Source organism: Scyliorhinus canicula, chromosome 2, assembly GCF_902713615.1.
Source record: "Scyliorhinus canicula chromosome 2, sScyCan1.1, whole genome shotgun sequence".
Taxonomy (NCBI): Eukaryota; Metazoa; Chordata; class Chondrichthyes; order Carcharhiniformes; family Scyliorhinidae; genus Scyliorhinus; species Scyliorhinus canicula.
In genome coordinates, this window is record NC_052147.1 from 223,519,954 (window position 1) to 223,543,321 (window position 23,368).

General features: G+C 42.8%; 1 protein-coding gene across 2 annotated transcripts in view; it reads left to right on the forward strand.

The window, feature by feature from the left end:
- Nucleotides 1-23,368, forward strand: part of psmd14 (proteasome 26S subunit, non-ATPase 14) — a 169,620-nt gene that overhangs the window by 118,403 nt on the left and 27,849 nt on the right. For both annotated transcript variants that reach the window (XM_038789661.1, XM_038789660.1), the window contains 2 exons: nucleotides 14,126-14,233; nucleotides 20,524-20,598. In XM_038789661.1, the coding sequence (XP_038645589.1) occupies nucleotides 14,126-14,233; nucleotides 20,524-20,598 (183 nt within the window). The remainder of the gene's footprint in view (nucleotides 1-14,125; nucleotides 14,234-20,523; nucleotides 20,599-23,368) is intronic.

Below are 23,368 nucleotides of genomic sequence, written 5' to 3' on the forward strand. Positions count from 1 at the left end.
CTCCTAGTTCTTATGTTCTTATGATCTTTTGTTAAGTTATAAGGAGTGTTTTAGAGGAAGAAAGAGAGGTGGCAAAGCAGAGAGGTTAAGAGGGAAAGTTTCAGACCTTCAGGGCCTACTGAAGGGAGGTCCACCAAAGGTGCAACAATTAAAATTGGGAATGTTCAGGAGGCCAGCAATTGGAACTTCACTGATGTTTTGGAGGATTGTAAATCTGGCGCCGATTTACAGAGAAAGGGAAGGGTGAGGCGATGAAGGTGTGAACATTTTAAAATCAAGAAAACGGCAGCACGGTGGTTAGCACTGCTGCCTCACGTGCCGAGGTCCCAGGTTCAATCCCAGCATTGGGTCGCTGTCCATGTGGAGTTTGCACATTCTCCTGTGTTTGCGGGGGTTTCGCCACCACAACCCATAAAGATGTGCAGGGTAGGTGGATTGGCCATGCTAAATTGCCCCTTATTTGGAAAAAATTAATTGGGCACTCAAAAGTTATATAAAAAAAAAATCAAGGGTACAGATTGAAAATCCCTTATCCGAAATGGTTGGGGCTGAGTGTGTATCGGATTTTGGAATCTTTCGGATTTTGGAATATACTGTGCATTTGCAGTGCACATTGGGAACTGCGCATGTGCAGAGCACGTTGAGAACTGCACATGTGCAGAACATGTTGAGAACTGCACATGTGCGTCGTGCGTTGGGAACTGCGCATGTGCAGAACTGCATGTGCGGCGCACGTTGGGAATTGCACATCGCCCAGGAATGTAATGGGATTTTTCACTCATGGCGTCACGTTAGCAGTTGAAAAAAAGTGCAGATTTTGGAATTTTTCGGTTTTTGTAATTTTGGTTAAGGGATGCTCAACCTGCAACGCTTAACAGGAGCCAGTATAGGTCAGTGAGCATTAGTGTGATGGATGAATGGGACGTGGCAGTAGAGTTTTGAATGATCTGAAGTTTCAGGCAAAACAGGAATGCATTGGAATAGTGAATGCTGGAAGTACAAAGCTTCCAGGTAAACATTGTAATATGATGCACACCATCACTTGTAGCGAGTTTAAGACGGTGCTACATAACTTATGGAAAACCTTGTAGGAGCAATTGAGACATTATGGAACCTATACTTGTGCCATACTTTTCGGAATGCATCCAATTTTGAATGGAATGTGCAAGTTAGGAACTCCATTGGGATGCATTCCATGATAATTTTATGTCAATTCTGAATTGAAGAATATTTATTGCTATTCCAGGAGCAAAAGATGTTTGTCCTTGCTGCAAAAGCGAGGATATTATAGTCTTTTTTTCATTAACATCAATGATTCCCCTATCTGGGGGCCCCAGAATTAGGAATAAAGGGTCACCGCGGGCCCGGATTTGATCCCAGCCCCAGGTCACTGTCGGTGTGGAGTTTGCACATTCTCCGCATGTTTCATAGAATTTACAGTGCAGAAGGAGGCCATTCGGCCCATCGAGTTTGCACCAGCTCTTGGAAAGAGCACCCTACCCAAAGTTAACACCTCCACCCTATCCCCATAACCCAGTAACCCTACCCAACACTAAGGGCAATTTTGGACACTAAGGGCAATTTATCATGTCCAATCCACCTAACCTGCACATCTTTGGACTGTGGGAGGAAACCGGAGCACCCGGAGGAAACCCACGCACACACGGGGAAGATGTGCAGACTCCGCACAGACAGTGACCCAAGCCGGAATCGAACCTGGGACCCTGGAGCTGTGAAGCAATTGTACTATCCACAATGCTACCGTGCTGCCCGTGTGGGTCTTACCCCACAACCCAAAGATGTGCAGGGTAGATGGATTGGCCACACAAAGTTGCCCCTTAATTGGAAAAAAAAAGAATTAGGCACATTATTTTAAAAATAAATTAAAAGGGTCAAATTCTATACCTTGTATCTTTTCAAGCTCAAAGTACACCAGACCAGTAGGATTTAATTTTGATACAGGACCGCGCACACTATATTTAGTCTTCTTCGACTACCTTGCACTTATAGCACAGAAGAATGTAGAAGGATCAAATCTGTACCTCAAGCTTGGTGCGATGTACAGACCGTGTAATTTAAACTGAGTCTCCTCTGTTCTACTACATATTAAAGTTTTATTGGCCATTTCCCATATATCACCCCCAGTCTCCTCATCAATACTGGCTGCAAAGTCTTTTTCCCAAGGCTGCAGTGTTTATCATATACTCACACAGGATCTAGTGCATACATGTGTCATAAAACTTGCTGATTAATTGTTTGGGTTCTGTAGAGATCAGGAGTTTTTCCACTGGGGGAGACAGAATTTTCAGGATGCATAGTTGTCTTTTTAAGCAAAAAATCTCTTCAATTGTAGATAGTTTAAAAAGGAGTATCTCAGGATATCAAATTGTCGGCATAGCTGCTCAAAAGATGACAAGGACGCACCACTGAATATGTTGCCCAGCCTACAAATACCTCTATCTCTCCCTGGTCTATAAGACCTGGTGGGGAATCTGGGTTGTCCTGGTTGGGAGAGAGAGCAGAAATTAATTTTGATCTTTCTTCAGCTGACAGACTTTTTGCACTTGGCCCAGCCTGGAAATCCCTGTAAGGAGTATACAGACTGGCCTGCCTCAATGTCATGTCGATAGGAGGCAGTGGCGTAGTGGTATTGTCGCTGGACTATTAATCCAGAGACCATGGATGATAATGCTCTGGGGACCATGGTTCGAATTGCACCATGGCAGATGGTAACATTTGTATTCAATAAAAATCTGGAATTAAAAGTCTAATGGTGACCATGAAACCATTGTTAATTGTCGTAAAAACCCATCTGGTTCACTAATGTCCTTTAGGGAAAGAAATCTGTCGTCCTTGCCTGGTCTGGCGTACATGTGACTCCAGACCCACAGCAATGTGGTTGATGCTTAAATGCCCTCAGGGCGGGGCAATAAATGCTGGTCCAGCCAACAACGCCCACATACAATGAATAAAAAAAAGAGGAAGTTCTGAATTTGAGACGGGAGGCTAATTGATACATTTTAATATTTGCCATCTCTAACCCCCTGCCCTGACCACGGAGCTGCAGTGTCAAGCGAGGTTACTTTTTGTTCCATTTAAATGAACTGAGCACCAATTGATTTCCTTTAAGACCCTAACAGACAGCAAGATTGGCAGGATCTGTAAAGGATACAATAACCGAGGCAACGCATTCATCTTAACCAGCGCTATCCTGCCCAACCATGATCTCAGCAAGGAGGACCAACGATGGAGGTCCGACTTAATAGATGCAATTAACAAGGGTACGTTTGCCATATAAGTGTCTGAAGGAGGGGGTAACCCTATACCCAACTAAATAAACCCTGAAGGGAACTATCTAAATGGAAAATTAGCAATCTTGTGTAATCTTACGTTGCTTCCCTCCACTGCGTAGCCCAAAAACGGAAGATTCCTGTCTAATTGCCGCCACCGGGGCTCTATAGCTATTCCAAACAACAATGGGGATAATGGGCAACCATGTCTAGACCCTCGCTGGTGACATAAATTCTCAGACATATAACCGCTTTTGAGAACTGCCACCAGAGGGCATTTATAAAGCACTTGTATCCACTTAATATACATAATAACGATCTTTATAATAATCTTTATTTTCACAAGTAGGCTTACATTAACACTGCAATGAAGTTACTGTGAAAAGCCCCTAGTCGCCACACTCCGGCACCTGTTCGGGTACACTGAGTAAGAATTCAGAATGTCTAATTCACCTAACAAAGCATGTCTTTTGGGACTTGTGGGAGGAACCGGAGGAAACCCACGCAGACATGGGGAGAACGTGCAGACTCCGCACAGACAGTGACCCAAGCTGGGAATCTAACTTGTGACCCTGGAGTTGTGAAGCAACAGTGCTAACCACTGTGCTACCATGCTGCCCATCCCAACCCAAATTCACCTGGTCAGAAGCTTTCTCTGCATCCATGGAGATCACTATCCATTGAATGCCTGTTTTTAAAAGACCGGAATGACATCTATCTCCTTACATTATTACACAAATTCTGGCCTTTTATAAACCCAACCTAATCGCCCTGGTCAGAGGGAGAATTCCTTCCAGGTGCCATGCCAACAACAATTTCAAATCTACATTCAAGAGCAAAATTGGCCCATAGGATGCACACTCTTCAGGATTCTTGCCTACCTTCAGAATTAAATAAATATTAAGTTCTGTTGAGTGTCTGCGGCAGCAGACCTGCTTCAAACAAGTGACTGTACATGCCAATCAGCGAACCTTTTAGCAAGTCTTTGAATTCTTTGTAAAGTTCATATCCAAAACCATCGGGTCCTGGGGCCTTCCCAGATTGAAGCTGCTTCAAGACCAGAGCCACTTCCCCTTTAGAAATTGAGCATTCAGGACCAACCGTTGCTCCTCGGAGATTGTCGGGAGTTAGAAGGAAGAGAGGAAGTGCTTCATAATTGTCAATGCATCACCAGACTAATTTATTTAATATAAATTGGCATGAAAACACTCAATATTTTGTTTTAATCATTCTATTACCGTGAGAATCTAGCACGGAGGGAATAGCCCTCTTCCAAGTAAGAAAGGCCAGATATCTCCTTTGCTTATTCACAAACTCGCATAACTTGTTTTGGAAATGTTAAACTCCTCGCAGCACGTTGAGTCAACAAGGAGTACAGCGCCGCATGAATTGCGTTAATTTCTTTCAGCAACAAATGGTTAGGGCTCGTGCCATACACCCTCTCTGCTTCGGCCAATTTCACTTGCAACCGGCAATGACGCTGTAGCACTTTACAGCTTTTGTTGGCTATATATGAAATGACTAGCCCCCCAGCATCAGCCTTACAAGTTTTGCACGGGACAAAATGGCTTACATCAGAGGAAAATGACTGTGTGGGGGTGGGGGGTTTGGGGAAGCAGAGAGAGGAGAGCTGGCGGTTATAATGGAACTGAACCAACATCCTTTGTTAGTCATTAATCCTCAGTGTTTCAGTAATATGACAATTCAGGTTCTTCACTGTTGGATTCAGCTGCGTTAGCCGGTTTTCATCTGATACCTCAAGCAATTTCATTCTAAAACAAAAGTAGGTATTCCATATAAATGATTGGCACATTATTTGACCTTGGGAAGTATCACATCTGGTGTTTCAAAATCCATTGCAATCAAAAGTTACCTTTTATCCACCAGAAGCGGTGCTACTATTTCTGGAGACAGGCAATTTGGCAGATATTAGAGATTCAACCTCTGAGCATCCTGATCTTTTTGCCCTAGTTACTGAATAAGCTTGCTGAAACATCAGAGGAACTTGATTTTGATATTTGCAATGGTGCCACAAGGTGGGATATTCAAAACATATCAATCATATTGGAAGGATAAAGAAAAGTCAATGTTTTGCTTTGACACTTGATCATAACTCCATATAAAACATTGTCATGGAAACTTCACAAGAGTGCGCTAAAAATTTAGATATGTAACAATTACATTTTGTGTGTTCATATTAGAATCATTGAATTCCTACAGCGCAGAAGGAGGCCATTCGGCCCTTCGAGTCTGCACCGACCCTCTGAAAGAGCACCCTACCTAGGCCCACTGCCCCGGCCTATCCCCGTAACCCCATAACCCTCTAACCTACACATCCTTGGACATGAAGGGGCAATTTAGCATGGCCAAACCACCTAACCTGCACATCTTTGAACTGTGGGAGGAAACCAGAGCACTCGGGAGGAAACCCACGCAGGCACAGGGAGAAAGTGCAAACTCCACACAGACAATCACCCACGACCGGAATTGATTGGATGCGGGCACTGATCTTGATGGTGCGCAGTGGGGGGAGAGGAGGAGGAAGAGCCAGTGATGGTGGTGCCAGGGCGCCACAGGCGCCCAGTGAGGCCTAGCTAGGGTTTACTGTGACCGAATGTCCTTTGAGGACCTACCGGGCAGGGCATGCAGGAGGAGACTACGGTTCAGCAGGGAGGCAGTCGCACATATATGCCATCTCGTGGCGCACCTCGCACCACGAGGACGAGGGTGTTCGGTTGGGGGGGTGGAGGGAGCGCACACCCGGCATCACCGTTGCACCAAACATAAACCCCAGCGCCACTCGGTCACCCTCACGACCCCTCTGGCACCGGACATAGCACCGAGTCCTCAAAATTCAATGTAACATTGACTTTAATCGTGACATTCACAGACAGATGCCCTAGCCCCTGCAACTAAGCTGTGCCCATCACCTGTGCCAACTAACGACGTGTCTAACTTCTTTGCCTTACGGGCCGTACCACTATGACTAGGTGAATCCCAAGATGGTACAGCAGGAGTGGAGACGGACTGCTGAGAATCCCGCCCGCAACGTGACTCCCCGTCGGCACGCGTTTCCTGGGGCGGCCCGGCTTCGATGGGCCGGCTGCTCAGTGGGCGTGCTGGATGGCGTGGGGCCACCCTATCCTGCCTGCTGTCCACTAGATGCGCCAGGGACAGAACAGGGGGTGGCTGAGTGTTCAGGGACCCCCCTTGCTGGAGTTACCGGGATGGGCCCCAGAACCACCTCCTCCCTCGGGGAACCCGGTGGGCCCTGCGCCTCACTGTGGGACGGAGGTGCGATCGGAGACGTGCGTCGTCACACCACTGACTCCTGGCGCTGCCAATCCTGGAGGCCTGCAGCGGTATCAACCAGGGTCTGAGCGTTCGCAGAGATGAAGCCCAGGGATGCGACATCCCTGTCAGGGACTGTGCAACCTCTACCTGTGAGTGCGCTACGCCATTCAGCACGTGCGCCAGGCGGCTGACGCTCTCAGCGATGGACTGCTGGGACTGTGACATGGCCTGCTGGGACTGGGCCATGGCCTGCTGAGACTGGGCCAGACCTCGGAGCGCGGCGGCAATGTCCTGTTGGCTCTGGGAGATGGTTGCCTGTGAGAGGGCAGCCCTCTCCTGGGCCACGGATGCCGCATGCACATGAAGCCCAACGCCTTGCAGAACCTGACCTATGGCCGAAACCGTTTTCTCCCATTGCCTCCACCGCGGATGTCACCCGTGTGGTGTCGGCCTGGGTGGCTGCGATGAGCGGCACTAATCCCTGCTCTTGGACACGGATGGACTCCTCCAACTGCGTCTGCAGGTGCTGGAAGACTGCTGTCATCCCGTTGTTCAGTCCCTGGGTCTCCATATGCATCGGGTCTCTGGGTGGGTCCAGTAATTCCAGGAACCAAGTTTTGCGCGGCCCCGCTGCTAGCCCATTTTCGGGCCCTGAATCGCTCGTGACCGCGGCCATTTCGCGCCGTCGTGAAACGCGACGGCGTTCACGACGGTGCGGGCACTCTGCCGCATTATCGGAGAATCTCGCCCATGGAATCAGTCTGGGTAGAAACAAGAAATAGCAAAGGAAAGAAGTCCCTGGTGGGAATAGTCTATATGTCCCCAAACAGTAGTTCCAGAGTGGGCACAGTATTAACCAGGCTTGTAAGAAAGGCATGACAATAATCATGTGTGGTTTTATTATGCATATAGAGTGGATTCATCAAATTGGTAAGTGTAGTGTCGAGGGAGAGTTCATTGAATGTGTTAAAGATTATTTCTTGGAGCAATATGTTGTGGAACCAACCAGGGAGCAGGATATTCTGGATTTGATATTGTGTAATGAGGAGCAATTCATTAATGACCTCGTGGTTAAGGATTCTCTAGGGAAGAATGATCATAGCATGATAGAATTTCAAATTCAGCTGGAGGGCAAGAAACTTAATTTCCACACTATCGTTCTGGCATTAAACAAATGTAATTATGTGCGCATTCGGACTGATTTGGCCCTAGTTGCTCTAGGAAGGTTAAAAGGTAGGATAGTTGATGAGCACTGGCAGTTGTTTAAGGAGAAATTCAATTCTCCCAACTAAATTATATTCCAGAGAAGAAAAAAAGATTGTAAGAGGGGGAAGAAACATCCATGGCTAAGCACAAAGTTACAAAAAGACAAAAACTAAGGCAAACCATATTGTAAGCTGGAAGATTGGGAAACTTTTAAAGATCAACAAATGGTTACTAAAAAGTAATAAGAGCAAAGGAAAATTATGAAAAAAAACTTGTGCAAAATATAAAACAGGATAGTAAAAGCTTCTCTTTCTAAAAGGGAAGAGACTAGCTGAAGTGAAGAATAGTCCCTTGGAGGATGAGACCGGAGAGTTAATAGTGGGGAGCACAGAAATTATGGAGATGTAAATCAATATTTTGCCTCAGTTTTCATGGTGGAATAGTCTAGTTCCATCCCAGTAGTAACAGGCAATGCAGAGGTAATAGAAACGGAGGAACGTGAAACAATCATCATCAATAGGGAAAAAATAATAAACAAATTGTTGGGATTGAAGGCAGAAAAGTCCCCAGGGCCTGATGGCCTACTTTCTAAAGTCTTAGAGTGGCCGCAGAGATAGTGGATCCATTCATTGTCATAGTCCAAAATTCCCTAGATGCGGGAAAGGTTCCAGTAGATTGGAAAAATGCTAAAGTAACACTCTTATTCAAAAAAGGAGGAAGGCAGAAAGTAGGAAACTATAGACCAGTTAGTTTAACATCTGTTGTTGGGAAATTGTTAGAATCCAGTATTAAGGAAGGAATAACAGGACATTTGGAAAGTCAAACACAATCCATCAGAGTCAGCCTGGTTTTATGAAGGCTAAATCATGTTTGACTAATTTGCTACAGTTCTTTGAAGATGGAACAAGCCAAGTGGATATTGGGGATCTTGTATATGTTGTATATTTAGACATCCAAAAGGCATTTGATAAGTTGCCGTACAAAAGGTTAATGCACAAGGTATGATCACAAGGGATTAGGGATAATTTATTAACATGGATAGAAAACTGGCTAACCGACAGAAAGCTGAGTCGGGATGAATGGTAAGATGTAACTAGTGAGGTGCCATCGGGTTCGGTCTTCAGATCCCAGCTATTTACAATTTATATTAATGACTTGAATGCAGGGATAGAAGGTATTATAGCCAAATTTGCAGATGACACAAAAAAGGTGGGATAGTAAATTGCAATGAGGAAATAAGAAATTTACAAATGGATATAGATAGGTTAGGTGAGTGGTCCGAAAATTGGCAGATGGAGTTTATTGTGAGGTTATCCGTCTTGGTGAGAAGTGGAAAGACAACTTATTATCTAAATAGAGAGACATATCAGAGTGCTTCGGTGCAGAGGGAGCTGGGTCTCACCATGCATGAATCTCAGAAAACTAGCATGCATATACAGCAGGTAATAAGGAAGGCAAATTGAATTTTGGCCTTTATAGCTAAAGGGGTAGAGTATAAAAGTAGGCACATGTTGCTGCAACTGTACAAGGCATTGGTGAGACCGCACCTGGAGTACTGTGTACAGTTTGATCCCCTTAGTTGAGGAAGGATGCAGTTGCATTTGAGAGAGGTTGATTCCAGAGATGTCTTATGAAGAGATATTGAGCAGTTTACGCCTACTCTCTCCTGGTTTAGAAGATTGAGAGGAGATTTAATTGAGGTATATAAGATGATAAAAGGTATTTATAAAGTAGACGTGGAGTGGATGCTTCCTCTTGTGGGGCAATCTGGAACAAGAGGTCATATTTTTCGGATTAGGGGTAGCAGATTTCAAACTGAGATGAAGAGAAATTGCTTCCCTCAAAGGGTCGTGAATCTGTGGAATTCATAACCCAGAACGCAGTGGATGCTGGGACATTGAGTACATTTTAAGGAGACCAATTTTTATTTGGTAATGGATTGAAGAGTTATGAGGAATGGGATGAAAAGTGGAGTTGAGACTAAAATGAGATCAGCCATGATCATATTAAATGGAGGAGCAGGCTCGATGGGCTGAATTGCTTACTCCTGCTCCTAGTTCTTCTGTTCTTATAAAGCTGGCTATTCAAATTTCACTAATTTCCCACCTCCTCCCAGACTAAAGATTCATTATTCTGCACCTAGAAGCTGTAAAAATAATCTTTCATTATAAAAAGCAGAAGTTTGCTTAGTATTTAAATTATTATCTGGGAGTGGTTTTCAATTGTATGTCCTATGTTTTTCATGTATGGAATGATCTACCTGGACTGTACGCAGAACAACACTTTTCACTGTACCTCGGTACATGTGACAATAAATCTAAATCAAAGGTGGTGACATTTGCAAAATAGTCAATACAGATTCTTGGCATTTGGTGGAGGATACTCATTTTAAAATCTGTTTGTGATAACTGATTTTACAGCAGTGATAAGTTGAAAGAGCAACATAGAACATAGAACAGTACAGCACAGAACAGGCCCTTCAGCCCTCAATGTTGTGCCGAGCCATGATCACCCCACTCAAACCCACGTATCCACCCTATACCCGTAACCCAACAACCCCCCCCTTAACCTTACTTTTATTAGCACACTACGGGCAATTTAGCATGGCCAATCCACCTAACCCGCACATCTTTGGACTGTGGGAGGAAACCGGAGCACCCGGAGGAAACCCACGCACACAGGGGGAGGACGTGCAGACTCCACACAGACAGTGACCCAGCCGGGAATCGAACCTGGGACCCTGGAGCTGTGAAGCATTTATGCTAACCACCATGCTACCCTGCTGCCCCAAAAGGAGCTTAATCTTTCTTTCCTGAAAGTTTCTGCAATATTCACATTATCTTTTGGCCTCAAGTTTGGTTTATTGGCCCAAATGTGGCATCTTGTCCCTTTTTTAAAAAATAAATAAATTTAGAGTACTCAATTAATTTTTTCCAATTAAGGGGCAATTTAGCACGGCCGATCCACCTACCCTGCACATCTTTGGGTTGTGAGGGTGAAACCCACGCAAACACTGGGAGAATGTGCAAACTCCACACGGACAGTGACCCAGAGCCGGGATCGAACCTGGGACCTTGGCGCCGTGAGGCATCAGGGCTAACCCACTGCGCCACCGTGCTGCCCGCATCTTATCCCTTTAAGCAGTTTTCACAGATGTATGTATTCCCTGGCATGAACTGAGAGTAAAAAAGGCAGGTCTTGCAGTTACAGCAAAATTAGGAGATGCTTGAAATGGTGGGGCAAATAGGTTGGAGGTGAATATTGGTGGTCAAAATAGTTTTATATTTATATCAGAATACTAATATCTGTGGACTGTTAGGAGATTTAGGAAGGACTCCCTTTTGGTTCTAACTTGCTGATGCTGAAATAAATATCATTGACAAAAGTTATTTAAACATCAGGAATACTTATATTAGTGTAATAATTTTAATACCCCTAAAATATTTTAGAACTTAATTTATCTTTGCTTTCATCTCTGTCTCTTCCATCATTGTCTCTGTTCTTTCTAAACTTTACTCAGTACTTGTTTTTGCTATTTTAAGATTCAAAATCTTTTATTTAACTTCTGCCTCCCTGCTTGCATTGATCATTTTTGTTTAGTTGGAAGGAATTTTCTAAAAGAAAGATTAATTGACCAAAAGCTAATTTCAAAGGTTGTTTTCCAGCCAGTAAAAGTTTAGGTTCTGAAGACAGCTGGGGTTGATGTGATCATGTGATGGAAATTGGATGAAAAGTCAAACATTCTTGGTCCCAAGAGCAAGTTGATTTGAAACCTCTGCAAATTATCATAGAATTTACAGTGCAGAAGGAGGCCATTCGGCCCATCGAGTTTGCACTGGCTCCTGGAAAGAGCACCCTACCCAAGGTCAACACCTCCACCCTATCCCCATAACCCAGTAACCCCACCCAACACTAAGGGCAATTTTGGACACTAAGGGCAATTTATCATGGCCAATCCACCTAACCTGCACATCTTTGGACTGTGGGAGGAAACCGGAGCACCCGGAGGAAACTCACGCACATACAGAGAGGATGTGCAGACTCCGCACAGATAGTGACCCAAGCCGGAATCGAACCTGGGACCCTGGAGTTGTGAAGCAATTGTGCTATCCACAATGCTACCGTGCTGCGTAAACTTGGCATCCTGGAGGGAGAGTTTAATTTGTGGTTAGAACTGTCGCTTCACATCTCCAGGGTCTCAGGTTCGATTCCCGGCTTGGGTCACTGTCTGTGGGGAGCCTGTACGTTCTCCTCCTGTCTGTGTGGGTTTCCTCCAGGTGCTCCGGTTTACTCGCACAGCCCAAAGATGTGCAGGTTAGGTGGATTGGCGACAATAAATTGCCCTTAGTGTTCAAAAAGTTTAGATGGTGTTACTGGGTTACGGGGATAGGGTGGAGGTGTGGGCTTGGTGCTCTTTCCAAAGGCCGGTGCAGGCTCGATGGGCCAAATGGCCTCCTGCACTGTAAATTCTATGGTTCTATGGTGAAAAACAAATATGTTTGCTCATAATAACTTGTGACTGTACTTATAAGTGTTCCATTCATCTGATTTAACATTTTCTGCTCGAACTCATTTTTTGAACAACATTTAAAATTGTGTATTGATTGCATTTGCTGCAAAATTATTATTCACAGCACCATACATAACGAACATTTACCCCAATTTTTGACGAAACGCTCTGCCCAATAACATACAATACAGTATAATTTGATGGCCAAGCAGGTTACATAACTAAAACACTAATTAGGATTGTATTATTGGATATTTTTGAACTTCGGAACATGGAGGTAATTTGGAACTGCTTTAATAATTTGCATGTGGCCCATTTCAGATAATTACAGTGCCTTTATAACATGGGTTTGATTTTATTATTATCAGAATCCCTAAGTATTCAGATTTTTATTAAAAATGGAAATATTGTTCAATATCTAAAATACTGAGGCACTAATACTAAAATGTCACTATTCTTTTCCTAATCCAGTAAACTATTTTGGCTTCTAAATAAGCCATAAATCAAGCATCACTAATGCATTACTGTATTCCGAAGCTATTTGTTCCTGATAACAACGATTATGTTTACAGAGTTTGTAAACTCAATTTGAACTAAATATTTAACCTTATTATCTTTACTCCAAAAAAGGAGTTTGTGAAAATATGGTTTAAAAGAAATAACACTGCAGACAGGCAAACTGGATTCGCCTGGGATGGTGAATGAACGTATCTCAGGTAAAATGAGCTAATAAAGGCTTAATGACCAGAGTGATTGTCCGTGCATTTCTCTGTGGATGAGTAGTGTTCCCTCTTCTATTGCAGAAGCTGATTTGCTCCGACATTGGAAGCTTTGAGCTGGAAAAAGATTGCTTCCAGTGTCACCAGAGAGAAGTCCTGTTGTGGATTAGGGTATTTAGATGGAGGCAGGATAGAAATCCATCATTTTTTATGGTTGATAAATAAGGAAGTTCGTCTCATTTATTTCTGTTTCAGATTTCAGCTATTGTAGCTCAAATGGAATATTTGAAATAAATATTCAGAATTACCTTTTATGTAGGGATAGCATTGGGTAGATTATTGTCTAATACAATAAATATATCCATATTAATATTTTATTGATCTGTAAAGCTAGCTAGCTACAAAGTAACCTGTCGTGAATCACAGATGACCTTGTGTTCAGTTTATCATGCTTTGTTTTGTCCTGATTGTGACACTGATGAAGGACGTCTTAATCTATCAGACAAGGAACAGACTCTTTACTTGGGCAGGGTAAGCAAAGGCATATGACTAGAGTAGAATGCAAGAGGGAGTTGCTTGCTGGCTATAATTTTGTTGTCATTTCGAGTATTGTGATCATTTCATTGATGTGACAGTGCTGGGCTTTTCATATAATCCCTTAGCCTGTGCTCACTTTCAGTCTTATTCACTCCCTGTCATTCATATTGATTAGATGAGATCTGGCTGGCAAATATATGTAAGAACAACAGATTATGCAGTTATTGTATCAAGATGAGATGAATGAATTATATTACATTCATCCCAAAACATGTGGGTTATAAATAATTCCTTAAGTAGCTCGGCTGTAAGATGAGCAAGCATATTTTCATAACTATATATTTATATTATCTTACTGATGCTCCATACAAATTATGTGTTTAATTGATGTCACCTTGCATTACAAGTTAGAAAGTGGTGTTTTGATGGCACAATCAGCAGGAAATTCCTTCTGTTTGGTTTTTCATTAAGTCTTTGTCTGGATAGGAGCCAAAGCCAGATGTGACACCAAGGTTTTACCGTTTTCTTAAGCTCAAATGAAATGACATTTCTTACCTTTTTTCAAATAGGTTGTTATCGATGCCTTTAGACTGATCAATGCTAATATGATGGTGTTAGGACACGAGCCGAGGCAAACAACCTCAAATCTTGGTCATCTCAGCAAGCCATCTATCCAGGTAAATATTTCCATCAGTAAATTAATCCTGTTTATATGGTTAAAACGAATTGAGAATGCAAATTTAATATTTTATTAGAAGGTATTTACTGAAGAGGAAAAGTGGACCTTTCATTTTTTAAAAGTTCTGATTTATGTTATATTAAGCATTATCTATAACAGCATCCCTTCTAAATTTTGTTGTGCGCAGCCTATCTTTCGGATAGCACTGTACCTTAACTTTTTTTTGCATGGCCATACATGTGCATTATCCTAAAGGGGACAGCTGGTGAAAGGCCTATACAGTACTTTCCAGGTTGCTGTATGTGCACACAGCTTACAGAGAGCATTGATCTTTAGTCTTTCATATATAGCTCTAATAACACTCGTGCTTGATCATTTCAGATTATGAATTCCTAATTAAGTTTTGCAGTGAAAAATACCTATTGATGCTATTATAGTATGAAGCAAGAAGATCTGTAGAGGATCTTGGCATATTGTTTTAAGTTGTAGTTTTATTGAAGTCCATGCAACTATCAAAGATAATGAGCAGAAAATGTGCCAGGGGTTTTGACTGGGCATAGACAAGTCCATACATGCATGTTTCAGGAGAATAGTTCCCTGACCCTTTTATGACTCTGCTGTAATGACCTCTCTTGTTAATTTCATGACATTGTTCAAATCATTACAACAGGAATGGTATTCTGTCGATGCAGAGCTAAATCAATATACAATATGTCCTTGAAACACAATTGGTTGCACCTATTGCCTAAGAAGGAATATCCATCTAAGGTCAACTGCATGCCCTTTGTGTTTCAAGAAAAATAATTTAAAGAAAAAAATGTTTCAAGAATATTGCCAATTCAAAGATTTCTCCATTAAGTCCAGAACACGTTACTTTTAGGTGACAAGATTTGATATGGGCTTGTTTTGGTAACACAGGGAGTACATCACAATTAGATTTTGTGGAGCACTTGTTTATTCATACTGAAAGTTGTAGTTTTGTTAAGTCTAGCTTGTCTGTTTGTTAATGTGGCGTAAAACTCAGCAGCAACTAGATTAGGAAAATGAAATAAAAAATTCCACTCAGTATTTATAAAGAAGAACGTTACAAAAGGTGGGGTTGGCTTGTGGACATATAAACTAATTAAATTACATCAATTGTTTTCTATAATGTTAGATAGAACCTTAATCAGTACCCCTTAATCAAATTCAAAAAATTATGACAACTATTTTTTGTTTCTGATTTTAAAATGTATACACTGGCTACCACAGCACTGGCACAACTCTTATCAAAGTCATAAATTACATCATAATTGACTTGCTGGTAAACTATTCTTTACTGACTACTTTGCTACTTTTGACACTGTTGACCACACCCTCCTCTAGCACTCCTCAGCTGTCCAGCTGTATGGAATTGCTCTCACCTGGTTGCATTTCTCTCCCAACACATCACAGCCGGAGAATCACCTGCAACTTATTCTCTTTCTGCCACCACACCGTACCTTAGGAGTCCCCCAGTGATTTATTCCTGGCCCTTTCCAATTTCTCATCGATATGTTGCCCCTCGATTCTTCCAAAAATATGTCAAGTGCACAGCACCCAGTTCTATCTCACCATCACCTCTCTTGACCCCTCCACTGTCTCTGATTTGTCACTTTTCTTGGTTGACAGCCAGTGTTAGATTAGTAAAAGTTTGCTCCAACTACTAAATAGTAAGGAAATCAGTCATTGTCTTTTCTTCATCATAAACCCTGCTCCTTATTCACCAACTCCCTCCTTCTCCCTAGCCACTGTCTGCAGCTGAATCAGATAGTTAGCAACCTTTTTGACCCTGAACTGAGTTTCCAAACCCGTACCCTCTCGGTGATCCATACTGACTGCTTTACCCTCCATAACATTGCCTTCCTCTGCCCCGCCATAACTCATTTGCTGTTGGAATGCTCATCCATGCCTTTATTACCTCCAGACACGACTGTTTCAATGCTACCCTGGCTAACCTCCCAGATTACATCCTCTGTAAACTTGAACTCATCCAAAGTTCTGCTATCCGTATCCTAACTTGCGAAACTTGACAATGCTTTGATTTTTAAAAAAACATCTAATTTTTGTCTTCAAAACCTTCCATAGCCTCTCCCTATCACATCTTTGGAGCCTCCTTCAGCTCTACAACCTCCTGGTATTTCTGTGATTTAAAAAATACTATTTGCTCCAAAATTAGTACAAGGCGTCAGCTGTCTCTCTCCTAAGTTCTGGAATTCCTTCTTTAAACGTCTTTGCCTCTATACCTCTTTCCTTTTACGATGCCCCTTAAAATTCAATCTGATTCCCACTTGAATTATCAACTTGACAACTGTCATACACACCTTTATTGTGCTACATCTTACTCTCTATCTCTTTTGTCAAGTTTAACAACAAGTGTAACAAGTTCATATTCTCACCACTCTAGTTTCTTCTGAATTTCCTATTTGATTACTATTTCCTCTACCCTGGATTCTTTTAAAAATCATCCAGATCAGGGCCTTTATCCTCTTTGAGTCTGCTTTGTTTATTTAATACATTCCTTTTTTATTTTAAGTGCACCTGCAATTATCTCATTATTCAAAGTCTTGTCTTTTTGTTCTCTCTCCAATAGCAGTGTTGGTTCAGGAGTACATCATGGTGCTGGAGAGAAAGACTGTCCAGAGTGGTCAAGGACTATTTGGTTAGAGCTATGAAACAATACAAGTACCATAACACAATTGAGTGTATTCCATAGGCCTCCTATTGGTGGGGACGATACAAAGGAACACATTTGAAAGGAAATTATAGAGGGATGCAAAAACTGTAGAGGATCACAATGATGAATGTCGATGAGGAAAGATGGGAGGGTGCTGGCATGGACTGGCAGGGCTGAATGTTCTTTTCCTATGCTGTAATATCTGAAGTAATCTAATGTAATACTTCGCTGTGACCCCCATCTCAAACCTTACTGTTTCTAACTTTAGTGCTATCTGCCCTACTTAAAATTCATACCTAGGTATTATCCATTTAATTCAGCATTGGATGCATAATAACATATTATTCCCCCAAAAAAGTATGCATCAATTACTCTAAAAAAACCTAATTTTTTCTACATATAACATCGATCATTGATGATATTTAAGTATATGAGTCTTTCTACCTCGAGACTATGATTACTTAATTCTGTAATGAGTTGAATTATTTTCCAGTGCAGCATTTGTGTAGAAATATCATTCCATAAAAGAGGAACATCCATGCTTAATTCAAAAACTATTTTTTGATCATACTGTACAGCTTAAAGCATTTTCTTTCTTAAAAAGAATTAGAGATTCGTACACCACATTACTCATTTGTATGATTGGTAGAACATTTCTTTGAGTTGACAGCAGCATTTCTGGTTTTTTAAAATCACAAACTGAGAACATAGTAGGGAGAAGTTGCTCAGACTAATACCGGAGGGCATTGCTGTAACCCGGGAGAATTATTATCAAAGAAAGTACTTAATTTCTTTTCACAGGTGGATCAGCAAATTTACTTGTGACATGTGGAGTATACTTTTTTTAAAAATTCTTAGATCAATTAACTTTTTAAAAAATTACACATCTTTATTTACAGATGGCTTGCTGGTGTTGTCAGTGTCAATATTTTGTCCTGGTTCTGTGATTCACGATTGTACCAATTTAGGTTGGAACATGCAGACAAGCTGTACTATTTTGTTTGTAAATTACTGGCTGCAGGTCAATTATAGATTTCGGTTACAAAAAACTGCATTATTTTAGATTTTCAAATTAATTTCATTTCACTAAACATTTGATGATAATATTGCTCCACTTCTCACCATTTCAGTAATTTTTTTCGCTCATTAAATTTTTATAAGCTGTACATATTTTGCACCTAGGAACACACAGTGTTCTCAAAGCATTTATAAAAATCGTACATGAGGTGACTGATTGATTTTCTTAGTACTTCTGAAACTGGCTGCTGATATTGGCGTTTATGGTGGAAACATTGACTTAATTTTGCCCACATCGCTTAGGTTGTACCCCTTGACTCTATTGTTGTGAGAAGACAGAAAGCTGAGGTTGGATGCTTTGTGCAACAAAGAAAAAATAGTCAGCAAGTTTCCAAAAATACTCAAATCGATATTCAATATTGATTCAGAGGTGTTATGAAGATAGAATGTGGCTCGATAATTGGGGTTTATCTTAAAATGAAATCATGTGGTAAACCTTTATAGTTAAGATCCTTCTTAAACCCCTTGTTATGGACATTGATGAGTGGAGGTGATTGAACTTTTCTTTAAAAAAAAAAGATCCAATTGAGGGACAATTTAGTGTGGCCAATCCACCTACTCTGCACATCTTTATGTTGTGGGGGTAAGACAGAAATAGGGAGAATGTACAAACTTCACACGGACAGTGACTGTGGGCTGGGATCGAACCCGGGTCCTCGGAGGCGCGAGGGAGCAGTGTGTCACTGTGCTGCCCGATTTAACTTTTCTTTCAAATGTGTTTGTGAATGAATTCTGGGACGGCACGTGGCACAATGGTTAGCATTGCTTCCTATGGGGCAGAGGACCCGGCTTCGAATCCCGGCTCTGGGTCACTGTCCGTGTGGAGTTAGCACTTTCTTCCTGTGTCTGTGTGGTTTTTACCCCCACAACCCAAAGATGTGCACGTTAGGTGGATTGGCGATGCTAAATTGCCCCTTAATTGGGAAAAAAATAATTGGGTACTCTAAATTTAGTTTAAAAAATGAATGAATGAATTCTACTTTGAAGATTATTTTCAAATTTGATCATAATTGACTATAATGTTGTAAGTAAAACATTTTGCGACGCTTGAGATATCTTGCGCGATTAATTGAGACGTTGCAATCTGGATCTTACCCTCACTGGGCAAGATCCAAATCAACAGATCTAAGCTCATTACGGCTCATTTAAGTATGTCTGCGCCAGATTCTCCCGGCGCCCGATAACTAACGGCCTCCCCAGCGAGACCTCACCAGGCGCCGTTTAGTACTGGTCCACATAAATGTGATGTGGAGATGCCGGCGTTGGACTGGGGTGAGCACAGTAAGAAGTCTTACAACACCAGGTTAAAGTCCAACAGGTTTGTTTCAAACACGAGCTTTCGGAGCACGGCTCCTTCTTCAGGTGAATGGAAAGGCTTGTTCCAGAAATGTTTATATAGACACAACATAAATGTGAACCAGGTGTAATGGCACTTGCGGGGTCTCCCAGGCCATTAGAGACCTCTGGGTGGTCAGAGACGGGACAGGGCAGAATAGATGGATTGGCCACGCTAAATTGTTCCTCAATTAGAATTTTTTTTTTAAAGAAAAGCTCAATCGCCTCCACTCATTAATGTCCATAACAAAAGGTTTAAGAAGGCTCTCATTAAGGCACCGGGAACCTTGGTACTGCCATCCTGGCACTACCAAGCTGGTGGGACAGTGCCAGGATGGCACTGCCAAGGGTCAGGGTCTGAGGGGGGCATGTCCATGAAAGGGGGGATGAGGGGGGTTATGAAGGGTGGGGGGGGGTGGGGAGAGGTTGAAGGGCGTTTATGTAGAGGCCTCATAAAGTTAGGGTGGGGGTCCTGAAAGAGCGGGGTGGCAGAAAGTGGGGTTGAGGTCTGATAGCCCAGTGGTTAGGATTGTTGCTTCACCGTACCAGGGACCTGGGTTCGATTCACGGCTTGGGTCACTGTCTGTGTGGAGTCTACACGTTCTTCCTGTGTCTGTCTGTCTGCATGGGTTTCCTCCCACAAGTCCCGAAAGACATGCGGTCGGTAAATTGGACATTCTGAATTTGCCCTCAGTATATCCGAACAGGCGCCTTAGAGTGGCGACTAGGGGATTTTCACAGTAACTCTGAAGCCAACTTGTGACACTAATAAAGATTATTAATATAAAAAGGGGTGGGGGGCCCATGTGTGTGGGGAATGACATTATCTGTGGTGGGAGTGTGGGGATTCTCAAATTCACTTAGAGATCGGGGCACCCTTTCAAAATTGTAGCCCGATCTAAACTCTCCAAGGCCCAAAAGTATCGTGAATAACGGTGTGGATCTCACCTAAAAAGCCGGTGACAAACACCCCACCAATATCGCCCAAAATGACACTTGGAAATGTTTTGCCTGAATTCCGCCTATTGCTTATGCTTATTATGAGAAAATTGTTGCCAATTACACCTTCTGTCAATCTTATTTTCAGCGAGAAAGTGGAACAACCACATTTTGCATGTTATTTCAGTCATATTGATGTGCCCATTTCTATTGTTCAATGATGATTTTTGTATTTCTTTTAGGCTTTGATTCATGGGTTAAACAGACATTACTACTCTATTACCATCAATTATCGGAAGAATGAACTTGAACAAAAGGCAAGATAATTTTTTAAATCTTGGCTTTGTTTCTTTAAAATATTATTTTGATATACAATTGTTTGTTGATTGATTATTTGATTTATAAATTGTGTGCCATGTTCCATGTAATATGTCACATCTTAGATTGTCAAAAAGTTAAATTAATGGGTGACCCATTTCTTGACAACAGCATTGACAGACACACGCAAACAATTGGTAATTGCATCAATTGGAAGTCGAGAGGTTACTTATCACCAACTATCCAGCAACGGGTTAATAGGTGATTCCAATTTTAAAAAATTAGTTCCTGAGCGAGCTGCTCAGTTACTTAATTGTAGATATGAATTGACACTTTTGCTGAACGAGTAGAGATTCATGTTGAATAAATGGTAAACTGTTTGGAAATTATATTGAACTTTTGAAATATGATTTAGCATTTGTGGTTTAATAAACAGCAGAAAAAAGTAAAAGTTAAAGATTCAACTTTGCAGAGCTAATTCATATAATACGTGTGACTTTGAGGATAACTAGTTTTAGAGAGCCATTTAGGATTGCATTGAAGATGCATAAAATTATGGTCTGCTGACCATCGATCTCTCCCCAGTTCTCTAAATGAATTCTAGTCGTTTGTCAGGATATTCATTCCCGTACCACTCCAAAATGTTTTGAAACTTAATGTTGATTTCATGCTCTGTATCTCCTTCCTGGGAAAATCCCGAACTTGCATGTATCTAAACATTCCTCCCTGCTCCAACCCATACTTCACTTCCAGCTCACTCAATCCTGCAAACCGACCCCTAAGAAACAAATCTTTTAGCGTCTTAATCCCCTTCTCTTCCCACTTCCGAAAACTTCCATCCCACTTCCCTGGCTCAAATGTGTGGTTCCCCCGAATCGGCATTTCCCATGACCCTGCCCCCAACCCAAAGTGTTGGCGAAACTGCCTCCAGATTTTCAATGAAGCTATTATTACCGGACTCTCTGAGTATTTCCCCAGAGCTTTCGGGAGCGGCGCTGTTGCTAGTGCTTTCAGTCCCGACCCCCTGCACAAACTCTCCTCCATTCTGACCTACATTCTCCACGTTCGCCGCCCAGTAGTAGTACATCAGGTTCGGGAGACCCAAACCCCCTGCCTGCCTTACCCTCTGTAGCAGCACCTTTCTCACTCTGGCCACCTTCCCTCAAGGGGCTGTTTAGCACAGGGCTAAATCGCTGGCTTTGAAAGCAGACCAAGCAGGCCAGCATCACGGTTCGATTCCTGTAACAGCCTCCCCGAATAGGCGCCGGAATGTGGCAACTAGGGGCTTTTCACAGTAACTTAATTTGAAGCCTACTCGTGACAATAAGCGATTTTCATTTCATTTCATTTGAACGTGGTAATGCTTCCCTCAATCTCCCTGAAAAAAGCCTTTGGCAGGAAAATCGGTAGGCATTGAAAAATAAACAGAAATTGCAGCAACACATTCATTTTCACCGCCTGTACCCGACCTGCCAGTGGCAGAGGGAGACCATCCCACCTTGCCAGATCGGATTTCACTCTCCCCACCAAACTAGTGATGTTGTACCTGCGAAGCCTCCCCCACTACTGGGCAACCTTCACCCCTAGATACCTAAAGTGAGTCCCTGCCCTACGGAATGGCAGCCCCCCCCCACCCCTGCCCCCACCCCCGGCCGAGACACCACAAAATACTCACTCTTGTCCAGGTTCAGCTTGTAACCCAAGAACGACCCAAATACTCGCAGTAGCTCCAATATTCCCCCTATCGATCCACTCGGTTCCGATACATACAGCAGCAAGTCGTCGGCATATAAGGAAACCCTATGCTCTATCTCTTCCCCCCCCCCCTCCCTCCCCACTATTCCTTTCCATGCTCCCGAAATACTTAATGCAATTAACGGCTCAATCGCAAGTGCAAACAGCAGGGGGGACATAGGACATCCCTGCCTCGTCGCACGGTGGAGAGAAAAGTATCTTGAGCTGATATTGTTTGTGCGGACACTCTCCTTCGGCTCCTTATATAATAGCTTTACCCAGTTCACAAATCTTGGTCCAATCCCAAACCGCTCCAGAACTGCCATCAAGTACCCCCATTCTACCCGGTCATACGCCTTCTCAGCGTCCAATGCCACAACCACCTCTGTTTCCTTCCCTTCCGCCGGTGCCATAACGACGTTCAAAACCCTCCTAATGTTCGAAAACAGCTGCCTCCCTTTCACGAATCCTGTCTGATTCTCACCTATCACCTTAGGGAGGCACCCCTCCAGCCTACCCGCCAGTACCTTTGCCAATATTTTGCGTCCACATTCAGAAGTGATACGGGCCTATACGACCCACACTCCGTCGGATCCTTATCGTTTTTTAGCAACAGTGAAATCGATGCCTGCCCAGGTTTGTGGCAGCACCCCCTTCCCTATCGCCTCTTCAAACATCCCCAATATCAGGGGTGCCAACTTATCCTTGAATTTTTTATAATAGTCCACCGGAAACCCATCTGGCCCTGCCACCTACCCCGACTGCATCCTCCCAATCGCATCCTTTATCTCCTGCTCCACTATTGCTCCTTCTAATGTAGCCCTGTCCCCCTCCCCTAGCCTCGGGTACTCCAACCTATCTAGAAATTCCTGCATCTCAAGGTCTCCCCCGGTGGCTCTGACCTGTACAACCTCTCATAAAACTCCTCAGAAACCTTGTTAATCAGCTCCAGCGCCACCACCAACTTCCCTGCCCTATCCCTCACCTGAACAATTTCCCTTGCCGCTGCTTCCCTCCGGAGCTGACCTGCTTAGG